The 23,079-nt window shown below is 44.6% G+C and overlaps 1 protein-coding gene across 3 annotated transcripts in view; it reads right to left on the bottom strand.

Annotated features, from left to right (window-relative positions):
- Elovl6 (ELOVL fatty acid elongase 6) overlaps positions 1-23,079 on the bottom strand; it is a 108,500-nt gene that overhangs the window by 5,121 nt on the left and 80,300 nt on the right. For all 3 annotated transcript variants that reach the window (XM_028856655.2, XM_028856649.2, XM_028856643.2), the window contains one exon: positions 4,372-4,523. In XM_028856655.2, coding sequence (XP_028712488.1) covers positions 4,372-4,523 — 152 coding nt within the window. The remainder of the gene's footprint in view (positions 1-4,371; positions 4,524-23,079) is intronic.

Here is a 23,079-nt window from a genome sequence, read left to right as displayed (position 1 = left end):
GGCCACGGCTCTGCTGGTAAACTGTACCAGCCTGACGACTGAGTCTGCAGCCCCAGCACTGGGCTAAAAAGCTGGGCTTGCTGACGGGTGTCTGTTATCTCAGCCGTGGAAGAGAAAGGCTGGAGCTCACTGGCGGCAGCATAAGGAATCGGTGAGCTCCACGTTCAGCAGGAGACCCCGCCTCATAGCACAAAGTGGAGAGTGGTTGAGAAAGACACCTGAAGGTGTCCACAGGCACACACTCATGCATCAACGTGAATGTGCACATGTACAACACACTGAAAGCCTCTTTCACAAGCAGGACTACTTTTCTAATACCAGTAAGGACTAGAAATTTGTCCTATTCTGAGACTCGATTACAGACAAATGGGACAAGTCCACACCTGAGTCTTACCCCTCACGTTCTTGGTGGATGGCCTAGAGTTCCTGGTACAGACAAGGTCAAGGAATGCTGGGCCTTGGAAAACCTCAAGGTTCTGATGGCTGCGGCTGAACTACTCACTACGGGTAGTGTCCCGTTACATTTACCAGGAGCTATTACTTTATTTCCCTGCTGAATTATTAAACCTAATTACTTCATATTTGTTTAGAACAGAAAACAAAGTTGCCAGTGGCTACATTCCCAAACCTATTATGAAATTTCCGCTGAAATCCTGCGCTGTCTTGTGTGACGCTGGCTTTTATTATGCCTATAAATGTCGGGCGGGCTGGAATGACAGATGGCGAGGGCCAATCTCATGTGTACACTTCAAGGGTCAAGTTCGACTTCATATTAAACTATACTATTATTTTGGCATGCCTGTCAGAGCCACCACTACTGTATAATAATTACTGCTCTGTTCCTTCTTCCCCTCCTTGGACTATAACGTAGACACGACAATTCCAGCCTTCCTTTGTTAGTAGTGGAAAGAAGGTGAAAGTCTAAGGAATTTCATGTTCCAAAAAAATTTAGTCAGTCCTTATCAGGATGTATGAGTCTCTTAACATTCACAAAAAAAAAAAAAAAAAAAAAAAAAAAAAAAAAAATCAATCTGATACAATATCCAGTCGTAATGAAAGCAATTTGCTATCAAGAAATAAGCACTTCATCCCATTATCACTCTTACATGAAGACTTGTGGTACTGAAGTGCTCTGTGCTTTCCCTCTGAATGGGTGGTGGTGTTAGGTTTGAGCGTCTCAGTAGGCCTAGCTACTTTCGGGGGAAGGTGGGTGAGGGAGATGAATCTGTCTGTCATCTTGTAAACAAAATCCACCTGAATTTACATTAAGTCTTTTCCAGCACTCATGTTCAGGGTGGTAGCAGGGGAAGGTGGTTCTGAGCAGTCCTACTCAAAGCCCTATCAAGTTACTGTCCCCAGAAATGGTGGTTTCCCATAAAATACTATGGTTGGGTTCCAGAAGGGCCAACTTCGATCTTCATGGCCTTTGTTACCGCCATGCTTTCTGATGCAAACACAGTTCTTCTGTCCATCACCACTGTTTCCCATTTTCCCAAGTCATGCCAAATCACGGAATTTGTAGGTGTAGCAGAAGCTATAGAGGAAGTAAGAAATGCATGCTACCCCAAGGACTATGATGGACTCGATGCTGGCCAGCAGGTCTTCTCAAGCAAATATCCCTCGGCATTTATGGAACTGGTGCTAGCCATGTATAAGTGGGAGAACTTGCTTTTCAACATGTCTGCTTTTTTCATTATTTTTGTTAGCCTCTGACTCATGTTTCTCTTTACGGTGACCCCTATAACCCCTGGCCTAGCTATTTTCAACCAGGAGATAGCTAGCAGACAAGACATGGTGTTTCTTGTACCCAAGATCTCTGTGTGCCTATGGAGAAGTCAATCAGTCCTTGTCTTTCCAGGGCAATCAGAGCCACCAAAAGACATGTTGAACCAACTGTGTGTGTGTGTGTGTGTGTGTGTGTGTGTGTGTGTGTGTGGCTTGTCACAGATGGCTGAGCTCCTCTTAGCAGAGTTAGCTGGGGTGCTGCTGAATCAGAGCTTCAAAACAATGGCAAGCTCAACTGAGTAAGGGCCTAGACGCAGAGCAGATGTTTCCAAGTCTTAACAAAAGCAAATCTCAGCAGGTTTTAATAGAATTCCAACCGTAGGCACTGGCAATCTGGCACACAAAATAGAGGGACGGCTCTCCTGCTCTCGCTTGTTCTAGTAGAGTGGAGTCCTTTAAATCCATTGAGTTCACTATTTCCGCTGAAACGGAGAGCCCTTACTGCTATCATTAAGGGTTTAGGGAAGCAGAGTCAGTGGTGTGAGTACAGCTAGGGGAGAGAGAAAGTTCCAGAAACGATGCACAATGTGGATATTATGCCTATTTAACCCCCAGGGGAAAAGAAAAGAGTGGTGAAATCTATAGGTGTATGCTTTTAGGGGGATTGCAAATAGTTTCAGTATTGTACTGTATGGTGTGTGTGTGTGTGTGTGTGTGTGCTCATGATCTTTTCTCTTTGGTATTCATAAAGGATCCCATAAATCTTAGAATATAGAAAGTAGGATCCAAAAGATAACCTCTAAATAATTCTAATGGATAAATCTTTCTTAATCAAATGAGAATGACGAGACTTGGTAATTGCAAAAGACTAGGAGTTTTTCTATAAAACTGTAGGCAAAGACACTGTAAATGAGTGCTGAGGCTGGTTTGGGGGACACCTGTTTGGATTTTCACACCTGTGACATTCAGCAGCTGCCCCGTGACAAGGACACTGTTACACAAGCTGTAGAGTGTTTAGAGGCCATTGTTCCATATTTCCAAATTAAGAACATGTTGTCAGATCTTAAAATACTTCTATGAAGGACTGGGGACTGTATGAAGAATGTGTCACCACTAGGGAACTGGCAGTATTCATTACGAGACTTTCTATACGTTGGTCAATGTAAACATATTCAACAAGAAGTGTGTAGCCCTAAGTTTGAATCCTTAGAACTAATACAAATAGCTGGATGTTTAGTGCCAGCGTCTGAAGGAGGTGGAAACAAGCTTGGGGGGCAACTAGCATGGTGTACACACTAGAAAAACAGCAATCAAGAAACCCTCTCTCAAATGGGAAGGGCTCAACACCCAAGGTGGTCCTCCAAACTCCAAATGCACGTCATGGCATGTACATACCTGCAGTCACACACCCAAATATGTACATACACACAGCCACACTCACACAAAACTTCCTGGGGCCTGGTCTATAGTCTTCATATTGTAAAATTCTGTGTCAAATAGCTTTGCATTCTAATAAAGGGTGCTGATATAAATTCACTGACTGATTGAATCTATATTTTATTCTCTGTGTTCATGGGCTATGTGTATATGTATATGTGCCTGTCACATGTACACACACTACTCATTCTGGATTGTGTAGAGACCTGTATTCGCATTCTGATCCTCATAGGAAAGGCTTTTAGACCTTTGTTACTCTTTCTTAGTCTTTGATCTTGGAAGACAACCATCAATTCTACCGCCAGCTACTTGCAGGCAGCAGACTTAACAGCACGTTGTGGCAAATGTCTCAGCTGCTCCCCAACACACTGGAGAGAACTCATGGTCACATGTGAGCGTGAACTGTGAGAACTTTACAAAGCACAGCCAGCACAGACTGTAGAAGTCTTGTGATGAACTGACAACCTGTCATCCCCTTTCCCCCACTTTTTTTTTTTTAAAGACAGGGTTTCTCTGTGTGTCCATGGCTGTCCTGGAACTCACTCTGTAGACCAGGTTGGCCTCAAACTTACAGAGATCTACCTCCTGAGTGCTGGAATGAAAGGCATGCGAAACCACCACCAGGCTCTGTCACCTCTTTTTAAGGGAGATAAAACAAAAAAGTGGTGCCCTGTATCCACTTTCCCCAGGGCCAGACTCATGGATGAAGAAAACCGAACAGCAGGATTCCACAGTTAGCATTTGTTAATGAGAACAAGAACCCCAGAAGTGAAGCTTCATTTCCCAACCTGAACCCTAACTCTAGAGGTGAGCGTATGCTTATCTCCATTGCCTTGGAAATTGCTGGGTTGTTCATTTTTCTCCTGTTTTAATATTAGCTCAGCTGTTAATGGGCCTTAGAGAGGAGATCGTGTGCATGTGTTATTTTATAAATCCCTGAGAGTGGCTTATTTTTAGTAGTGCTAGGAAATTGGCATTTGAAAACTCGTTTTTTGTCAATAGACAGAATGTACAGTTACTTAAAAAGGAGGGAGCAGAGGGGTGGAAGAGGTAGTTCAAATCTTCCAGTTCATGCATTCTAGCTTTTTAGCATCAGCGAAGACAGACCCGACATGGAGGGTTTCTTTGTTCACTCTTAACTAAGTCCTGTGTATGTGAAGCTGCATCCATCCATAATCGGGGGAGGCAGGGAAGGAGAAAGACACTCACCTAGTTCGGGTGCTTTGCTGAGCACAAATGCATAAGCCCAGAATTTGCTGACAGGTCCATTGTAAAAACTCTGGTCACAAACTGACTGCTTCAGGCCTTTGGTCATCAAAATGTACACCATGTAAGCACCAGTTCGAAGAGCACCGAATATACTTCCGTTAGGAAAAGAAAAGAGAGACAACAGTTAGGGGAGCAATTTCACTTAGGACATTAACCTTTGTTATGGTTGAGTGTGAAATGTTCACCATAGGTTCATTTGTTAAAATACCTGGTCCCCAGGGGGTGGCCTGTTCTGGAAGGCTCTGGAACCTTTAAGAAGTTAAAGCCTTTTCACAGAGGAAGTATATCACTGGAGGTGGCCTTGAAGTTGTTTAGCCTGGCCACACTTCCTGTTGTCTATCTGCCACTTGACCATGATGGAGTATTACCAGCTACCTAATGTTCCTCCTGCCATACTCCCCTCCTCCAAAGATGAACCACATCCCTCCTTAAAGTGTAAGTCAAAATAAATCCACCCTCCCTTGTTCCTTCTTCCTTCTCACAGCAAGGAGAAAAGTAACTGATACAACCATACTTAGAAAACAGGTTGGCCACTGGTCAAAGCCAGCAGAGAAGATGCCTAGTACACAGTTACCCGGGTGAATTTTAGGGCCCCATAAAGGAGCTAACACAACTCATGATACTCTGTTTTCAAGACCATTTGCTCCTCATCAGTGTTCCAGAATGAGGTCATGGAAAAGAAGACTCAGTCCACACCAGCATCTTATGAGGAATGGTTTGCTTTCTGCTTGGGAACTATTTCATGAAGAGGAAACCAGAAGAGCTGTATGTCCTTGGCATCACCTCAGGTCTATCTGTAGTCAGTCATTTTCTGAGTTCCATTGGCTCTCATCCCTAAAAGTCTCTTAGTGTCTCTAAGCTAACTCGCCCTTCACATCTGGAGTAGATGCCTTGGCTCCTATAGCAGGATCCCAGCTGCTGGTCCTGACCTCCTCCTCCTCCTGCTCTGTGATCATGTTTCTCTCACACAGGAATGCCTTCTAGGCTTAACTCTATTACCAACCCTTCTAGGAATTCCATCCACCCTAGAAGAGTTAAGTGTTCACCCAACACACTAACTACCAACACTGTTCTATGTGCTTGCCTCAACGTGTTCCTAGATGCTACACAAAGATGTCGGAAGGAGAAAGGTTCTTGATAATATAAACACAAAACAAACACTTCCAACTCGGACCTGATAAGGAAACAGGAGCATTTTGGAACATGCTTATTTAATAATGTAACTGGAAACATGAAAGGACTTGGCAGTTGGAACCAGGAGTGAGTGAACCCCTCATGTGTGTGTCCATCCAAGTTTAGACTGTAAGCAGTGTCTCCGAGTGTGGTATCCCTCATTTCAATACATACTGTCACTTTTGGTACTCATCCAGTTTCCTCCTTCAGTGGCTCTCTGCACCTAGACCCCTCCCTGTTCCTCACCAGGAATCACGTGGCTCTGCGGGGCTTCTTTATTGCCCATCTGCACTTACTGATGTTCTTGACAGCTCTGCTGGGTACCGCCTGCTCTCTCCTCAGGACAGTCTGTGTACTCCTCCCTCTGGGAGCTAGCTTGTGTGTGTTCCTCCCAAGGCTGGATCCTTGTTCCTTTCAAATCTCAATGAGGCATCATCTCCTGAGAGGGATACCTCCAGGTATACAGTCAATATTAATAGCCCCATTTAGAGGCAGTGATTTGAATTTCATCGGTCAAGTTGGATAATGGAGATTTTCATTCTTAACTGGATTCCCTTTACCCTTCCTTACTTCACTAGAGGATAGCTGAACTTTAATATGAAAGGTTCCAACGTCTCCAAATTAAGGCTGTACACCTTAGACACTCCACTGCTTTGCAAGTTAACAGCAGCTTGGATGTGTCATCCAATGGTGGGCTCTGATGAAAAGTCAAGGACTTCCCTCCTCCATATTAAGAGTCCTTTCTTCGGGCTGTTCCAATAGCTTACTCTAAGAAAACCAAACACCTTATCTGTAGTTTAAGAGCAAACTTGGGTGTTTAACTCAGTTTTTAGCACCTCCCCCCCCCGTTTTTCTTAGCAGAGACTGGCTAGGGAACACACGTGGCCAATTCTAGGCAAAGCGATGTGAGAGACCTGCTTCGGATTGAGAAAAGTTTCTTTGCTAATACAGAATGGCTTGAAAATGCGGCAGACATTGTGCAGCCATGAGGACAAGACCAACCCAGGATAGCAAAACAGTGACTCCAGATGTGGCTGAGCTGGTGAATGAAATCATGTTTTAATTACCCTGGAATAGACTTCTTGCATTTGACAAATAAATCTGTATTATCTAAGTCATTTGGAAATTTTCTTCCTATTACTTGCAGGCCAAAGCCCTAAGTAGATACAACACATGGATCTGATTTGCAATTGATTGGGCTTTTTTTTTTTTAACATTCTGTACAGAAATCACCTTTGGGGCTCAAAAGTGCAAGTGGTCGTCAGTACTGCGGGTACAGTACATATTCTATCAGTTACCTCTCATCATAACGAGTAAGGGGAGCTATCAATGACTCTTCTTATGCCTAAAGCAAGCAAACATGTGACACCCTTCAAAACACATTGGCTAGATCTAGAACTTTTCTGTAAAAGAATATTTTATAAAGCATAGTCTTCCCATCATATCCAGCCCGTCACCCATGTGGCCCCGGAATGTTTCTCTACTGTATCTGTCGCCAGACTGACTGCAAGTTGTCAGAGCAGACCCCGAACAATCTTTCTAATCTTGGGAATACCTGTAGTTTATTCCTAATTTCCAATTGTTAATAATGGTTTGGGGAGACTTCATGGATACGGTAGACATGTGACCAACTCCAGTCATGTGGTGAGGGCTGCTTTGGGTTGGGAATGCTCACGTTGCTCCTAGTCTGTATTGTCTGAAAATGCAGCAGACACTTTGCTGGCATTAGAGCTGGGGGTAAATAGCTATTCACAGGGTTGAGTGCCAGAGCCTGGGAAAGTCACTGCGAAGTTCTGACATCATGATGACCCACAATACACATATTATTGTCTCATAGCTGGACATAAGCCTCATTCCTTCAGCACTGAACAATAAGGCTGATCAAAACTGAGGACAGTGGCACTTTTGAGGGACCATGTCAGTGCCAGCCATTGGGGCCGTGTGTTCATGGGCAAAGGCGCATTGTTGGGCTGTGACCACTCTCCTGCTGGGGAGCACCGTGGATCTGCTCAGCCAGTGAGGTGACACTCATCTGTGGAAAGTCACTAGCTCTGCCTCTGCCACATCTCAGCCATGTGTGTTTTGGATCAGTTGGCTCTTATAACAGCATCATGCTGGGACACACAGCTAAAATATACTTTAAGGTGAGACCTCTTTTTGTCTATAAGTTGCGTTACTTCTAGAGACAGTGTGACCGGGCTGACAAACTGCAGCTTTGGTTCTGTGACCACACTTCTCTGAGACACATCACTAGTCCTTTTTATAAAGAAACACTCTACCCACACCCACAGCTGGAGGTCACGTCTTCTCAACCGACAGAGGAGACACCAGGGACACAAACATACTCGGTACCTAGTTGGCATAGGCTCCGTGCTCTCTCACCCAGATTGTGAACCCGGTGTGCGCCAGCGTCCTGCCATCTACGCCAGTGAGCAAGTTCATAATTCCAATGAACATCTTGGAAGAGAGGCTGTTGGCAATGGAAAGGCAACTAATTCCGGTGCACGCAATCTTTAGGCAGCTGATAAGGACTATCTCAAGGGCAGGAGAGCGGAATCTGGGCAATAATACTTAATGTGGGCAGAGGACCACCACAGCAATTCCTTTCTGTTCGAGTGTCCCACTCACGTACTTAGCTACTTATTAGTTCTGAGGGTCTATGCTTAGCTTTCTTCTTAACAGTGACGGGAAAGCAGAGTCTTGGGGAGGAAAGAGTAAATGTCTCTGCTCTCCCCTCACCAACCTCAGGCAAAATGCAGCAAGGAGGTCAGTGAAGAGCCCTGCTTGGCCGAGGGGTTACCTCCGGGCCACCTTGTAAGGAAGGGTGTTTTAAATTTCCACGGCAGACGCCAGGAATAGGTAGTAGACACTAAATTGAGAAGGGAACAGTCCACGGGTTATCGAGGGAACCAGGTTCTTTGTACTCCAGGTATATACATTCAGTATTGCTTATTTTTCAATAAGCATATATTAGACTGATATTTTTAAAAACTCTACTTAGATGGGTAGCTGGTGACCACCGACACCCTGAATAAACAGTAACAGAGGTGCACTAGCAAAAAGGCTTAAGACTGACTGTTCAGTGAGAAGATGAGGTGGAACATTAATCACCCTGTGTTTAATAACAAACTGGGGGGGGGGGCTGCAGTCGGGATGTAAAAATAAAATACAAATAAACCAGCACTAGGATCGTTGGAGAAAAGCCTGATTCATTTACTGAACCAACAACTATTTAACTAACTCCAGTTACTGCAGTGCTCAGCGGAAGGACAGAGAACCTCTGTCACATACTGTGGGTCACAGAGATACATAACACACACACACACACACACACACACACACACACACACACACACACACACACACCAACAGAGAATGCGGTATGCAGTGAGTATATATATGACCAGGACTCCTCTGTGGATAGTACAACACTTAAAATAAAAATTTAGAAAAACTTTGCCTTTAGGTTGTGTTAGCTATAAATACTAGGATCTTTTAAAAGGAAGCATAACATGTGTAGCATTTTGTGTAAATAGATACACTTAGTTTCCTTTTTACTATGTTTAAAATAGGGAGGTGGATCTAGCTCGTGTTTCTGAACTCTACCAGGGATCCCCGAGGTAGGGTAAACAGAAAGTGGTGTTATCTGACCCTTGTTTTGGAGTCTGCCAGCTGCCTTTTATCCCACAGTTGTTGTGGCCTGCTGTGTACACCGCTTCAAGAAATACGCTTTTGGAAATGGTTCAGAATTAAACTTTTAATTCATTAAAAGAAGTATAACAGACACCACTAATGGTCTTTACCTCATGCTTTGACCCAAGTTCTGCTCCTCTCTACTTGAGACTGACTTAGGTGCCTCTAAACTCTCTTATCATCCAAATATCAAAACGGAATGAATATCTGAGGAATGATTGAGAATTTCAGACCTGTCTTAAGAAGGGTCTTGTGCAATGAGCCCTTTCAGCGAGTTCCATTTCCAAAAGCCTCTTCCACAGCATTTCCTTATTGCTCTTGGCGTATCTGTACAGCATTTGGAATTTTAACATGGTCCCTAAGGCTCTTTGTGAAAGACCAGCGACCCCCAAGGTCTGCACCAAAGGTACAATTACTTCCAGGATGGGGTGATGAAACTGTTTTATGGTACTTCTATCATAACATCGGTGTCTGAGATTTCGTCAGTAGTTCCAGCATGGCAATGGCTGACCCAGCAGTAGCAGCCCTTTATGAACACAGGAGAGGCCACTGAGAGAAGAAATTCTGATAACAAAATCTAAGCTGGCATTTTTCTTTGACTCAGACAATATCCAGAGCAGGGCAAATACCCAATGACCGCAGACAGAATAAAAACAAATGAACAAACAAAACACAAAAAACAGCTGCCGCCACCCAGCATCTGCTGTAATGCATTTATTTACACTTAGGACAGGATGCAGACTACAGACGTGGTACAGAATCAGACATCCATGCCCCTGTCGTCTCTACTGATGACATGCAGCCCAAGTCTGAGCCCTTCCACACTGAAAGACTGCATTCTTGGCAGAGAAAGTCAGACTTAAAGGGACTATTATTGAGCCTTAGGGAAACTGTTTTTCAACAACAAAGCAAGCTAAAATACGGGTTGTTTTTGTCCAGCAGCTAACCGGAGATATCTGGCCCTTACTCTGTCCCTCCACTAGGTCAAGTGTGTAATTATAGAATTTCCCTTTAGCTTTCACTACTGAGAGGTGTTTCTACAGGTTTTATGTAATCATTTAAATTTTTATCTTATTATTTTATGTGGATGGGTATGTTGTGTGCCACTGGCCTGCAGTGCCCGTGGAAGCCAGAAGACGGTGTTGGATCCCCCTGGGACTGAACCACCATGTAGATGCTGGGAATGCGATCTGGGTCCTATGAACGAGACAGTGATCGTCACCACTGTCTCTCCAGTCTCTGGATTCATCTATTTTTACTTTGAAAATATTAAACCAGACACTTCATTTGGAAACTTGAAAAATCTCCCCAAATATGGTGGCTCAGAAGGCTAAAACTGTCCATTATGTGAATTATTAATTAATATGACACACGTGTTTGGATTCTACTTGGAGTACAACAGCAGAACCCTCTTCTTCCCCTAGACATTATTAGAAAACTAATTTTAAACTCTCACTTTTTTTTTCTTGCATTTTAAAACTACTTTTTGCCAGGTGGTGGTGGTGTACGCCTTTAATCCCAGCACTCGGGAGGCAGGGCCAGGCGGATCTCTGTGAGTTCAAGGCCAATCTGGTATACAGATTGAGATCCAGGACAGGCACCAAAACTACAGAGAAACCCTGCCTCAAAAAACCAAAAAAAAAGTAAAAAATGAAAAATGAAAGTTTTTATCATTTTTAAGTAACATGCAAAGTAATAGATTTCACTGTCTGATTAAACTCTCATTTCTAATGTTTATAATGTTTCCTTCATATTTAATCCTTGGGGTTCTTGTTCAGTTTTTAATTAAGAAAAGATACCTCTGAAGCTCTTATGTTCCTCGGACCCTACTTCCTTCTTGAAGCACAACAATCACATGAAAGAATGGAAATGAAGCCAGGCGGTGGTGGCGCACGCCTTTAATACCAGCACTCGGGAGGCAGAGCCAGGCATATCTCTGTGAGTTCGAGGCCAGCCTGGTCGACAGTGCGAGATCCAGGAAAGGTGCAAAGCTACACAGAGAAACCCTGAATGGGGGTGGGGGATGGAAATGAATAATTAGAATTGAAGAGAGATGATAACAAAGACTACTGGGTGTAAACAGTGAGCCTCGTTTAAAATAAGGAGGAAAAACCAACATGGAGCACTGGATTCATGAAGCAGCTTCGAGGTTATTTTCATTGTAATGACATTGAAAAGTGACCCTCAGCTCAGAGGACAATTCAAGGCTGAGCTAAGAAAGTGATATGCGCTGTAGTACGGGGCCCAGTCTTGAGGGCTTCACGCAGGACACAGTTGGTGGAAAGTGTCCTGCACAGAGAAGCTTTGTGAGCGCTCAGCACGTGCCCCAGGAGACATGCACTATGGTGGGTATGCAGGGCACAGCTGTCTCCATTCACAAAGCCCCCTTCATAAGCCAGGGAACCCCGGCCTCAAACAGTTGTTCTGATGATGTTTGATAGGACCGGCTGGCTCTGGTTCATCTTCTGATGGATCAGTTCAGTTTCCTCAACTTAATAAATATAAGCAATTTTTTTTTAAATAAAAAAGAAAGCCTCAAGGTTCTGAATGTTGCTTAAATAATACTTCCTTACCTCCCAGTGACCTGACATGTTAAACAAACAGAGCTGAACACAGTCCTTACATCAGAGTGTACAACTTGGAAATGACCCACTTGTTCCAAGAACCTGGCAAGGTATTGGCATTCTGGGGCCAAGTTTGAATGACTAACTTGATAAAAACTAGCTTTTTGCCGAGTGGGGAAAAGGAAGAGGCAAAGAGATATAAAATTAATTTTGAGGGCACCAGTAGTACCATGATGGAGCTCCATCAGCAGATCCCACAGGGAACAGGGCGTATGGCTGTAGGAACGGACACCTTAGTTCAGGATCAATCACACGTTTTCATAATGCAGCGGGATCTTATGTTACTGGAGTTGCTGTTACACTTCACTGCGAGGTATATGGGTTCCTATCTGCCTGGCACAAGGGCTGGCTGGCTTCAGTTCCCTCAGGACCAATAAGGAAAGTGCCTGTGCCAACCTCACCCTCAGTGTCAGACCTAACAGCGCCAGGTTCAGTTCTGGCTGGCTCACACTTGACTCGGTAAACATCTCAGGATGTCTCACATCTGAGGAACTTCACTGAGTCCCTAGATGATGCAACCCCCTCACCTCATGAGGCATTACCGTCTCTATTTCATAGGCGGAGACAGAGGCAGCAGAGGGTTGGGGCTAGCCTGAGGACTTCCAGCTCCCACGCAGCACACTTGAGCTTAGCTCGGAGCTGCTTCTGAAAACTCACCAGGCTGTCAGTCAGGAGAGTGGCTCTTGCTGTATCTGACAAGCAAATCTTCATCGAGCCTTAGCAGTCTAGCCCTTAGTCCTGGGAGCAACTACTGGTCTCAGCTCTAGGCTAAGAACATTCTGCAGACATTCCACTTCAAGATGCCACCTTGCCTGTCCTGCCCCACGAATCTGTGCGTGAAGCTACCCCAGGAACCAATGGAAGGAGTCGCCCATCTATGAGCCACAGATATCCAAGTAGAACCCTTCGCCTTGACTTTGAAGCCCGAGAGTTCTGCTGACCTTTTAGAGGTCGTGTCTTGTGGTGGGTGTGCTTTCTTCCTGAGTGACCGCCTCCGCTCAACCACAAAATGCATTCCTGAGAAGGGGCGCTCGGGGCTAAGAGGCATTTTCAATTTCATATGGGAAGAACAACATACTGGTGTCTGGACTTCAGAGAACCACAACAAGACACAGAACATGAGTGACAGGGTTGGGAACCCCAAGAGTTACATGAACCAGAAAGAACTTGAAATGAGTGAGGCTACAGGGAAGACAAACGTGGAAGCCAAAAAAACCTCATGAGCACCACAAAAATGGCTAGTCATCATTTCTCCAGAAAACCCAGCTCCCCAGGAAAACTCACTGTGTTTGGAATATGAGCAGATTATTAGAACAGTAATAATTCCAGTGCCAAGACTAATAGCCTTGCTCCATCAACACAACTTTAGAGGCTTTGCTGGCTTACACAGCCGCCGGAGTACACCAAACTCATCTGTGCGATGATTCCTGACAATCTCATGGGGGAAGAGTTCCTGAAGCATGCCAGAGAACATTATGTGTGTAGTCTCTCCCTGCGACCTAATTCAACTTCTCCAGAAGAAAGAGGAAGTGAAGTAAGGTCACCGTGGTCCTCAGTTTCTCACAGCCTTCAAATGAATGGGCTGGGGATGTCCTCCAGGAGCCCAGCTCTAGCTAGTCTTCCATGAGCTCGTACTACAGCTCCGAGAAAGGGAGGGATCACAAATCGTTAAGTTTCCACTCCTTCATGTAGCCAATGTCTCCCTTTGGGCACAGTAATCTACCGGTCCATCAGATCTTGGTCGCCCTTTAAAACAGTCCATGAATTCCTTCAGAAACTGTCACTGTGTCACATAATTGAATCATTAGTATCACAAGGCACATCCAAGAAGGTGAAGTTAATAGATGACCATATTATTCCACAAACATTAAGTATAAATGCTCTCTGGGTGATAGGGTGTACCCATCATTGAAAAGAGCTCAGTTTTGCTCTTCCTCCCATATTTAATTATTTTCTTTTTTTTTACTTTATAATTTAATTTAATTTTACATATCAGCCATGGGTTCCCCTGTCCTCCCCCCCCCCTCCTTCCCCCCATTCCCATCTCCTCCAGGGCAAAGACTCTCCTGGGGATTCAGCTCAATCTGGTGATTCAGTTCAGGCAGGTCCGGGGATACTAAAGAGAACCATGTTCTACATGGGTGCATGATCTGTAAAATATTCGTTCACTTGTGAACATAAATAATAATGTGCTTTTTCTGTCACGGACTCCTCCACAGACAACTCCCAGGGTCTAGACACAAGTGAATGACAACGTGGGTCCTCTCCTAGAGGCATCAATGGACACGACCTCCACAGTGAACAGGCCTACTCCTGCCTGACTGTCGGCACCTCAGACTGCAGCCTGGCCAGCATCCTACTGGCCCATCCCAGGGGTGTTGCCTCCTTCAGGTCATCTTGGTTTGATGGTTATGGAGGTTACTATCAGAAAACAAGTATAGAGAGGGAGCCCAGCCCCCTTGGGTGCTGACGGAGGGGGTGTGAAATGAAAGGAGATGCTAGGAAGACAGGATGGCAGTCCTCCTAAAGGCTGAAGGCACGTGTCCACATAATTCAGCAGTCTCGCCCCAGAGCACACAGTTTATCCACAAGAACTAAAAATAAAACCATAAAAGGATGTTTTAACACACGTGTTCCGGCACCCGAGAGGTGGGAGTAACTCATGCATCTGTCAATGGATGAATGGATAAACAAAATGTGGACTATTTAGATGACGGATTAATGAGCCACAAAAAGAAATTCTGGCATTAACTCCACCATGGACAGGGAGGATCCTGTTACATGGAATAAGTCCGCCACGAAAAGACAAATACTGTGTGACTCCAAACATGTACAGACAGAACAAAGGGTGGTGACTGCTGCTGGGGACAAGGGACGGAGAGATAGACAGTTATCTTTTAATTGGCAGCTTCAGTATTCCAAGACAAAAAAAGTTCTCGATCTGTTTGCACAACAATTCGAACACACTTGATACACATTAAAAAAAAATGGTTGAGAGAGTCAACAGTAAATCCCCCGCCGCCGCCCCAAAAAAGCAGCAGTTCTGGAAAAGGGTCTTTAAGTATTGTGTTCCCCAAAATATTATGCACCCTAATAAACTTATCTGGGGTCAGAGACAGAACAGCCACTAGATACAAAGGCTAGAAAATGGTGGCACTCACACCTTTAATCCTAGCACTCCAGAGGTAGAAATCCCTCTGGATCTATGAATTCAAGGCCACATTGGAAACAGCCAGGCATGGTGAGAAGTGAGCCTACTATTCCAGGAAGTGATGGCAAAAACAGAAAGATATATAAGGCGTGAAGACCAGAAACTGGAAGCATTTGGCTGGTTAAGCATTTGGCTGGTTAAGCTTTCAGGCTTTGCAGCAGCAGTTCAGCTGAGATTCATTCTGGATGAGGACTCAGAGGCTTCCAGTTTGAGGAAATAGGATCAGCTGAGGAACTGGTGAGGTGAGGTAGCTGTGGCTTGTTCTGGTTCTCTGATCTTCCAGTGTTCACCCCAATACCTGGCTCAGGTTTGATTTTATTAATAAGAACTTTTAAGACTCCTGCTATACCTATGCTTTGAGGTCTCACTTGCATAAGGCCAAGTGAAGTGACTCCACACACACACACACACACACACACACACACACACACACACACACACAAAGCTAAAAGCAGTGGCCAGCCTGTGCTACATAGCAAGACCTTGTCCAAACATCACCCACCTTCCCACACCCTGACACAATTAGAAGTGTGTGCTTTTGATAAAAATGCTAAAGTGGCTTCTTTGAATGAATCAAAAGTTCCAACAATGAAGAAATAAAAGAATGAAAGATAAGTCGAATGAGGCTGTAACAGGCACAGGGTGATTGACAGCACACAGCAAGCAGATCAGAGAAACTGAGCACCATATCACAGCCCGCCTCCTGCAAGGGGATCTTGGAAGAAATTGCTGGATAATGACTGCACATCAATCTATAAATCAGATTAGTTTATGGGGGTGGGGGAGTGAAGAATTCAAGATGGGTGCTAATGAAGAGAAACACTGGTATGGATGTCATGAGATGGCAATGGCTAAGGACAAAACTCTCTGTAACATCAATTGTTACAACAGCTGGATCAAGTTTACAGGATGAACATACTCAGCCATTAGCCACAAGTCCTTAAACAACAACAACAAAAATCTCAAACTAACGAAGCTCTCTTTTTTTTCAAGCAGTTACCTGTAAATATGGAAACTAGTTAGTCTTAACTGAATGGTCACAAAATAATTAGTACCCCGCCCAAACAAAGCTGGAGAGCACACACAGATAACCACCTATAAAACTGCTTTAATTAGACTATTCCCATCTGGGTTGATTCTTAGAAAAACTTACTTATTACATGCCAGGTTCTCTTTGGTATCCCCGGATTAAGAAAACTGAGAAAGACATGAAATCTGTTTTACCAAGTCTACGTTCTGCTGGGTCATCTAGCACACACAGAGAAGGAACTTAATGATTTCATGTAGTGGTATCTCAGTGCTGATGATGAAGTGATCGTGATTAGTGAGAGGGGGCAGGGTAATCAACTGAGATAGGAAAGCAGAGAGGTGACGGGTGAGCTGATAATGGATTCATGAGCAGGAGCCTGTCCTGACACAGCCTTGATATGAACACCCTGGGCAGACAAGGACCACAGCAGTCGGACATGCGAGTCCAAGGCCGGGGAGGCTGGTTGTGCTGGGGTGGGATACGTGTGACCATAGTCTGTAGAGCCTTGGAGGATTTTAGAAGACACAATAATTAGCAACAATAAAAATCAAGAGCACTGTAGAGGCACTGACAGGCTTTAAGCAGGGCAGGGATGTGATATGCTTTATACTTTAGGCTGTCATGTGGAGAAAGATCACAACGTGGGACATAATAACCTCCATATTCACACCACAATTATGGGTTTCTAATAAAGAACATTTATTCTTGTTATTATGTAACAGGGTAACTAAAGAGAGCATTAAAAGGGGCTAGCTCTCTCATTCCCGAGGGATGCGGGTAGCTGGAATGGTCACAACAGACAGGAAAGAAAGACAAACTAGGGATGTTCTTCAGCACTCTGTGAAACCCTGTCAAGGGTGTGGTGCAGGAGGAGAATGGACTAAAGCTGACCGGCTAAGCAGCAGTGTGGATAATGCTGAAGTTCTTGAGATAAAGAGGAACTAACTTAATCATTAACTTACTTCCTACTGATTGACTGTAGGGAGGAACTGGTAGTTGACTAACAACATTTTTTATAAAGCTCTACAGAGCAATGAAGTTTGAGACAAGATGGACTACCAATGAAAGAAAACGTAGACTGACAGGCAGCAGGGACCCAGATGTTAGTCAGTTCACACATAATTTTTTTTGAAGGTGGGAGGAGCCAGACTCCGAGATATTTCCCTCTCAGGAAATCATCAGAGGGAACAGACATGCTCAGGAGTCACCTCTCTCTCCTGGCTTTGCCAAGATGGCATGAGGCCAACTGGGAAGCGGACTGAAAAAAGCCACTCCCTGGGTGAAAGTTTACCAGAACAGTGCTGTTATCTCAGGTGAACGCATCTAGTTAATAGTCCACAGAGGTGGGGAAATTGGCTGTAGAGAGGTCAGCCCAGGATAGGAGGCTAATAAATACAGGCAAGCATGCCAAGTGGGCCAGAGTGCCAGTCAGATTTTTCTGGAGCAGCAGGCCACAGTGGGCTTGTCTCCACATGTCCTGCGCCCCTGGCTGTTGAAAGAAGGCCTATCTAGGGTGAGAAGTGGGTCATGTCAGTCCCTAAAATTACATGGACTTGTGACTTACAGTAAACCATGGTGGTTATAATAAATGCAGACTTTTAGGCTCTGCCACCAGAAGCTCCAAAGCAACCGCTTGAGAGGAGGACCCAGAAAACACCATTTTTAATTAAGATTCCGATGCTTCTCAGTAAATGGCTCCTAAGTCAGGGCTTGAGAAACCCTCTCCTCACACTTTCCACAGTAGGCTACCAGAGAGACTACTCACTCCGCTCAATCGTCTACTTTAACTGACTTAGTCTCTCGGGTTTAGCCCTCTTTAAAACTCCCATTCCATAAAGAACATGGAACAGAGCAAATAGCACTTTCAAGTCAGACCATGCCGTCTGTGTACATGTCCATGGGGACGTTTCTTCCCATTCTGTAAGTTCTTTCACAGGAACATGAAGCACAGTGATCTGGAATATTCCTACATACAATAATATGCTGTGGCTCATGCACAAAATTCAACGAAATGTGTCCCCATACATTAACCATATTCAAGAGACAGTTCCAAAGCTGGTGTCCAAACTGAGCTGTAACTACAAAGGAGCAGCACTTGGAGTTTCTCCCTGTCATTCACCGTCACCTTAGCAACGCTGTGCATTGGGCAGGTCATGAAGTGTTCGGTGTGTAATCTGGGCGGTAACGGTGATGAGGTGGAACCCTGGGCCCTGGCGGGCTATGTAAGTGTTCTAGTGAACTGAGCCACACTGCCAGCCTGACTTGGTTAAATTTAGTCCAGGCCATCCTCAAACTTGCAATCCTCCTGCCTCCACCTCTCAAGCCCTGGCACTAGTGTGCCGCCACTCCTGGCCCACTGCAACAGTCACAGCTGGCCAGCCACAGCGATGCTCTCTGTGGCACCACCAGGGAGGGCCACACTTTCAAATAAAGCAGCCCTTTCCACGGACAATTACTGCTAGTGTGTATTTGCCGCGCTTCAAATTATGCTTTGAAACACAAACTTAACATGGATGTACATCTACGTGGTCTGACCACCTCTGGCCGACTTTTATTCCTATGGGGAGATTCACCTTGAGCTGGAAGCGTTCAGAAATACTTGACTGTTCTGACATACTGAAAGAACGTGCCCGCCATCGCTAAAGGTTGCAAACCTAGTACATTCTTCGTGGGTTGGCTGGAGGATGATGTGACATACATTGTAAAAATTGCTTGTTAGAGACTTTGAGGGAAACCTGGAATTTTTCAACAGAGGGAAGCTGCTCCTTTAAAATCGGGTAAAATAGGTTTCGGGACAGCAAACGTCTCTCACTGAATATGGAGGGCGTATTCCTCGCGCAGCACCTGCGCTGCCCTGGTGGCTCGCTCTGCCTTTGTCTCTGAGCTTTAGGGTTGGGTGGACTCTGAGCAGCCGGGGCCGCTTCCCGATCACCGCAGCAGACAGACCCAGCTGGAGGAAAGGCTCCTGCAGAAATGCTGGGTGAAGTGTGCTTGTCATGTGTGTGTACCTTGACTCAGATCCCCGTCCTCCCCAAGCCCTCCAGTAAATGACTAGAGTCATCCAAACAGCCTGAAAACTTGGCAGTGCCAGAGTAATTATTTTCACTTTTGGACTTAATCCAAAACAGGAAACAATAAAGGGTTCCTGGAGCATTCCCAAGACAGCTGATGACAACACTCCCCGTTCGCAAAAAAAAGATCTGAATGGGCTTCTTAGTGTGCACCTGTCACTAACGGCACAGCAAGGACACTCACTGTGCTCAGACAGCTCCTTAACCGTTTCTACGTTTTTACTTAATTTTATGAGTTTTGAGACAGGGTCCTCCTGTGTTGCCCAAGGAAACCTAGAACTCTGCATTCCCCTGCCTGTCTGCCTGGTGTTGGAGGGACAGGCATGGCCGCTACACTTGGCTCACAGCTATGGGTGTGCATGAAAAACCAATGCTTCCCAACTTTTTGGTAGGCGGGATGAAGGAAGAAATGATTTTTGAAAATTTTTTGAAAAAGAATTAATTTGAAAAATAATTTTGGGCGGTGGTGGCTCACGCCTTTAATCCCAGCACTTGGGAGGCAGAGACAGAAGGATCTTTGTGAGTTTGAGGCCAGCCTGGGCTACAGAGTGAGTTCCAGGAAAGGCTCCAAAGCTACACAGAGAAACCCTGTCTCAAAAAAACAAAGAAAAAATTTTTTACAGTATTTTTAAAAAATAATTTTTGAGAAAAAAATTTATGTGGTTTTCACTACTAAATACTTCTAACTGAAAAAGATTTCTGGTGACTTTGTTTTGTTAAAAGATAGTGTGAAAAACATCCCTTTTTTTGAGATGTATTAGTTTTATTTACGTGTATTTGAACCTGTGTGGATCGACGTGCAGCCAATGCATACAGTGCCCACAGAAGCCAGAAGAGAGCGTCAGATCCCCTGGGTGTAGGGGTGGGAACTGAACCTGGGTCCTCAGCAAAGCAGCAAGTGCTCTTAACTGCTGAGCCTTTCCAGCCCCTAAAGATTGCTCATATTATGTTCAATAATTAGAGGCAATTTGGTTGTTATCAGACCTCTGACCTTTGGAGCAAAGGTGACCCATGGCAGGCTGAGACGACCCTGATCATCAGTCTGGAAACTTCGACTTAGAAAGTTCTTACAGCACTTTCCATCAAAGGGGCCAAGGGAACTGCGTATGGAATTTCCTTAATCCAAAGCCAACTCGGGATACTCATTAGGATGCAGCAGTTTATGTACTACGTGGGAGTCAAGATTAATCAAAAAGCTGACTGCAACAACTGTGAGAAAACACTGGGAAATTCTTGCAGAGGTACCCCACAATTTGTTAGCTAGAACTTTTGCCAATTATTTTTTCTCCCCTGTGAAAATACCCATGTTAATCTTTTTTATTATGCTAGTCACTTTCGCCGCTTTCTAGCAAATTTCCATTGGTAGTCATTTCTTATACTCAATTTAGGATAAAATGTTTGCAGAGGAAAAGTTAACGGTGAAAACCAGCTCAGCCTGCACATGAAGGACCATGGGATGAGAGGATGTGAAAACAGACATTTCCTGTTTTACAGCCAGCTTCAGAAATGGAGACTAATGTCAAACTTCTAAAGTCTCTACCTGAGACTGCCTCCAGAGCCTGTGGCTTTCTGGAGATGTGAGCCGAGAATTAAGCCTGGAGCTGCTAATGTCTGTTGACCCTGAGATCCGTGGTCAGTGAGAACTTTTGAGCAGACAGACCAACTGCCATGTCAGAGCAAGCCACTCTTAAAGTACCAGGACAGCGCTGAGTTTTAGATATTACTGGCAGAGTCCTGCTTGTAATTCAAGGCCATGAATATGGCCCATGCTCCTCCTAGTCATCGATCTATTATCGTTGGCCCAATGTAAATGGGCTGACATTAACTGAACATCCATTAAAGGAGACCAAGTTATTCAACCTGATTTGTTGTCTTCAAAAAAAAAAAAAAAAATGTACAAGCCAAACAAAGATGACGACGACAGTAGCTCACATCTAGTCAGTAGCCAGGAGGCTGAGCAGCAGGACTGAGTTCAAGGCCAGCCTGGGCAACACATACAAAACCCTGTTTCAAAAAAGCAAAGCAAGACACACACAGGACCACAGTCCTGCAGCCGGGAGCTGTGTTCGAGAGAATCGCTGGCTCTTATGACAGAATATGCCGGGGAGTTTTGATTAGATTTTCCTGTGAGTTTTCTGAACCTCTTGAGATTAGATTTTCCCACTGAAAATAAATAATATGGTGGCGTGGGGAGGGAGGTTAGGCTGTGTGGAGTAATAAAACATTTTCAAAAGCAGGACATCCTCTATTCCTATTTCCACTAAGCATAAGTCCTCCTTCCTCTTCCCTCTCAGGCAGTGTCTTGCTATGCTGCCCAGAGTCTGGAACTTTCAACCACCCTCAGTCTCTAAGAGTAAGGGAGATTACAAGCGTGAACTTGACATCACACGCATATTCTTTAAAGATGTAATCTGTGCCCCACAGCTTCGCATTCTACCCCCAAGGATGCCACATAATAACAGCAAGATGTGCTGCCCACCTAGATATACATAGAAGCCAGATGTTATTAACATCACACTCTGCTGGGGCCCAGTTGGAAATGGAGGATAAAGAGCGACGCTGCTCTTCCAGCCAGGACCAGAGGAGGTGGCTCCTCTGGACACCCTGAAGAAAGCGGACACCCCTGATTGTGAGCTGACTTTACAACCCCGACCTGTTATCTTCCCTGTATGAATGTGAAGGGAGCAATATCAAAGGCATTACAAGGGCAGGTGGAGGGAGGCCCAGAGGAATGGCCACCAGTCAGGCAGAGAGGCAGGGAGCAGACAAAGACATTTTAAGCTGAGATACAGATCATGAGAATATGCTTTTCTTCTTGACTTTGCATGAACTCAAATTATCAACTTAAGGAGATATGTATGTCGTCAAAACCAAAAAAATTATATGTACACTCTTAGGTGTCAACTGGTAGGTTAGAAGACACTCAGGCGTGATTCCTTTACTTCTGGATGTGATGAAAAATGGGTTTGGTCTCATAAAAAATATGTGAGGTGGCAAAGAGCCAGGAGGTCCGGTGGAATCCCCCAGAGCCCTCCGAGTCCAGAAAAACGCTGGCCCTTTAGATGCATCCTCTTAGCTCATCTCTCTCATGTTCTGAGGCATTGTTCTCGATATTTATTTAATCAAGCTAGTATAAGGATTAACTGGAAGCTAAATGCTTTCAGAGAAGCCAAATACAGCATCTCACGTAAGATACCTCTGAATGTCTTACGATTCTAATGTCTTCAAATCATTGCTGATTATTTTATTAGTTATGAACTGATAATTTCTACTCCAGACCTTGTGAATACAAAAGTTTGGCATCACTGAACAAGCCCTCCTGGCTACTTACATCTCCTGAGCACACCCTCTGTTACGTTGTGGCTGCTTTCTCACATCCCTGAGATGTGCGTGGTGAGAAGGAGAGAAAACTTAGCTGTACACCACTGTATCATTGAGAGGATAAAAGAAATGCATTGCTTTATTATATTAGCAATTTGTACTGTGCAGACAATGAAATATTCTTTTAAAAAACCAATCATTTAAATTATACGCACCTGATTCTAAATCTTAGGACTCTGAAAACTATGAGAACTATCTGAAATAGCAATGAATTCAGTGGGGGTTGTTCATATATCAGAGCCTCAGGCAAGTACAGCAATTTAGGTATAAGTGAGAACAAGAAGGGATCAGACAGCCTGCACCAATTTTCACTTGTAAATTTTCTGCAACAAATGGTAGGCAATGAATTCCTAACTAAGAGAGCTCGCCATTAACTAAGCAAATCCATCCAGCGGTAGGACTGGCAAAAAGAATTGCCGGTTACGAGGGGAAAACCTCATGCTTCCTAGGTCAGCGCCAAGTCCA

This window comes from Peromyscus leucopus, chromosome 6, assembly GCF_004664715.2.
Source record: "Peromyscus leucopus breed LL Stock chromosome 6, UCI_PerLeu_2.1, whole genome shotgun sequence".
Lineage (NCBI taxonomy): Eukaryota > Metazoa > Chordata > Mammalia > Rodentia > Cricetidae > Peromyscus > Peromyscus leucopus.
The sequence above is the reverse complement of the archived record's forward strand: the minus strand, read 5'-3'. Positions and strand labels throughout refer to the sequence as shown.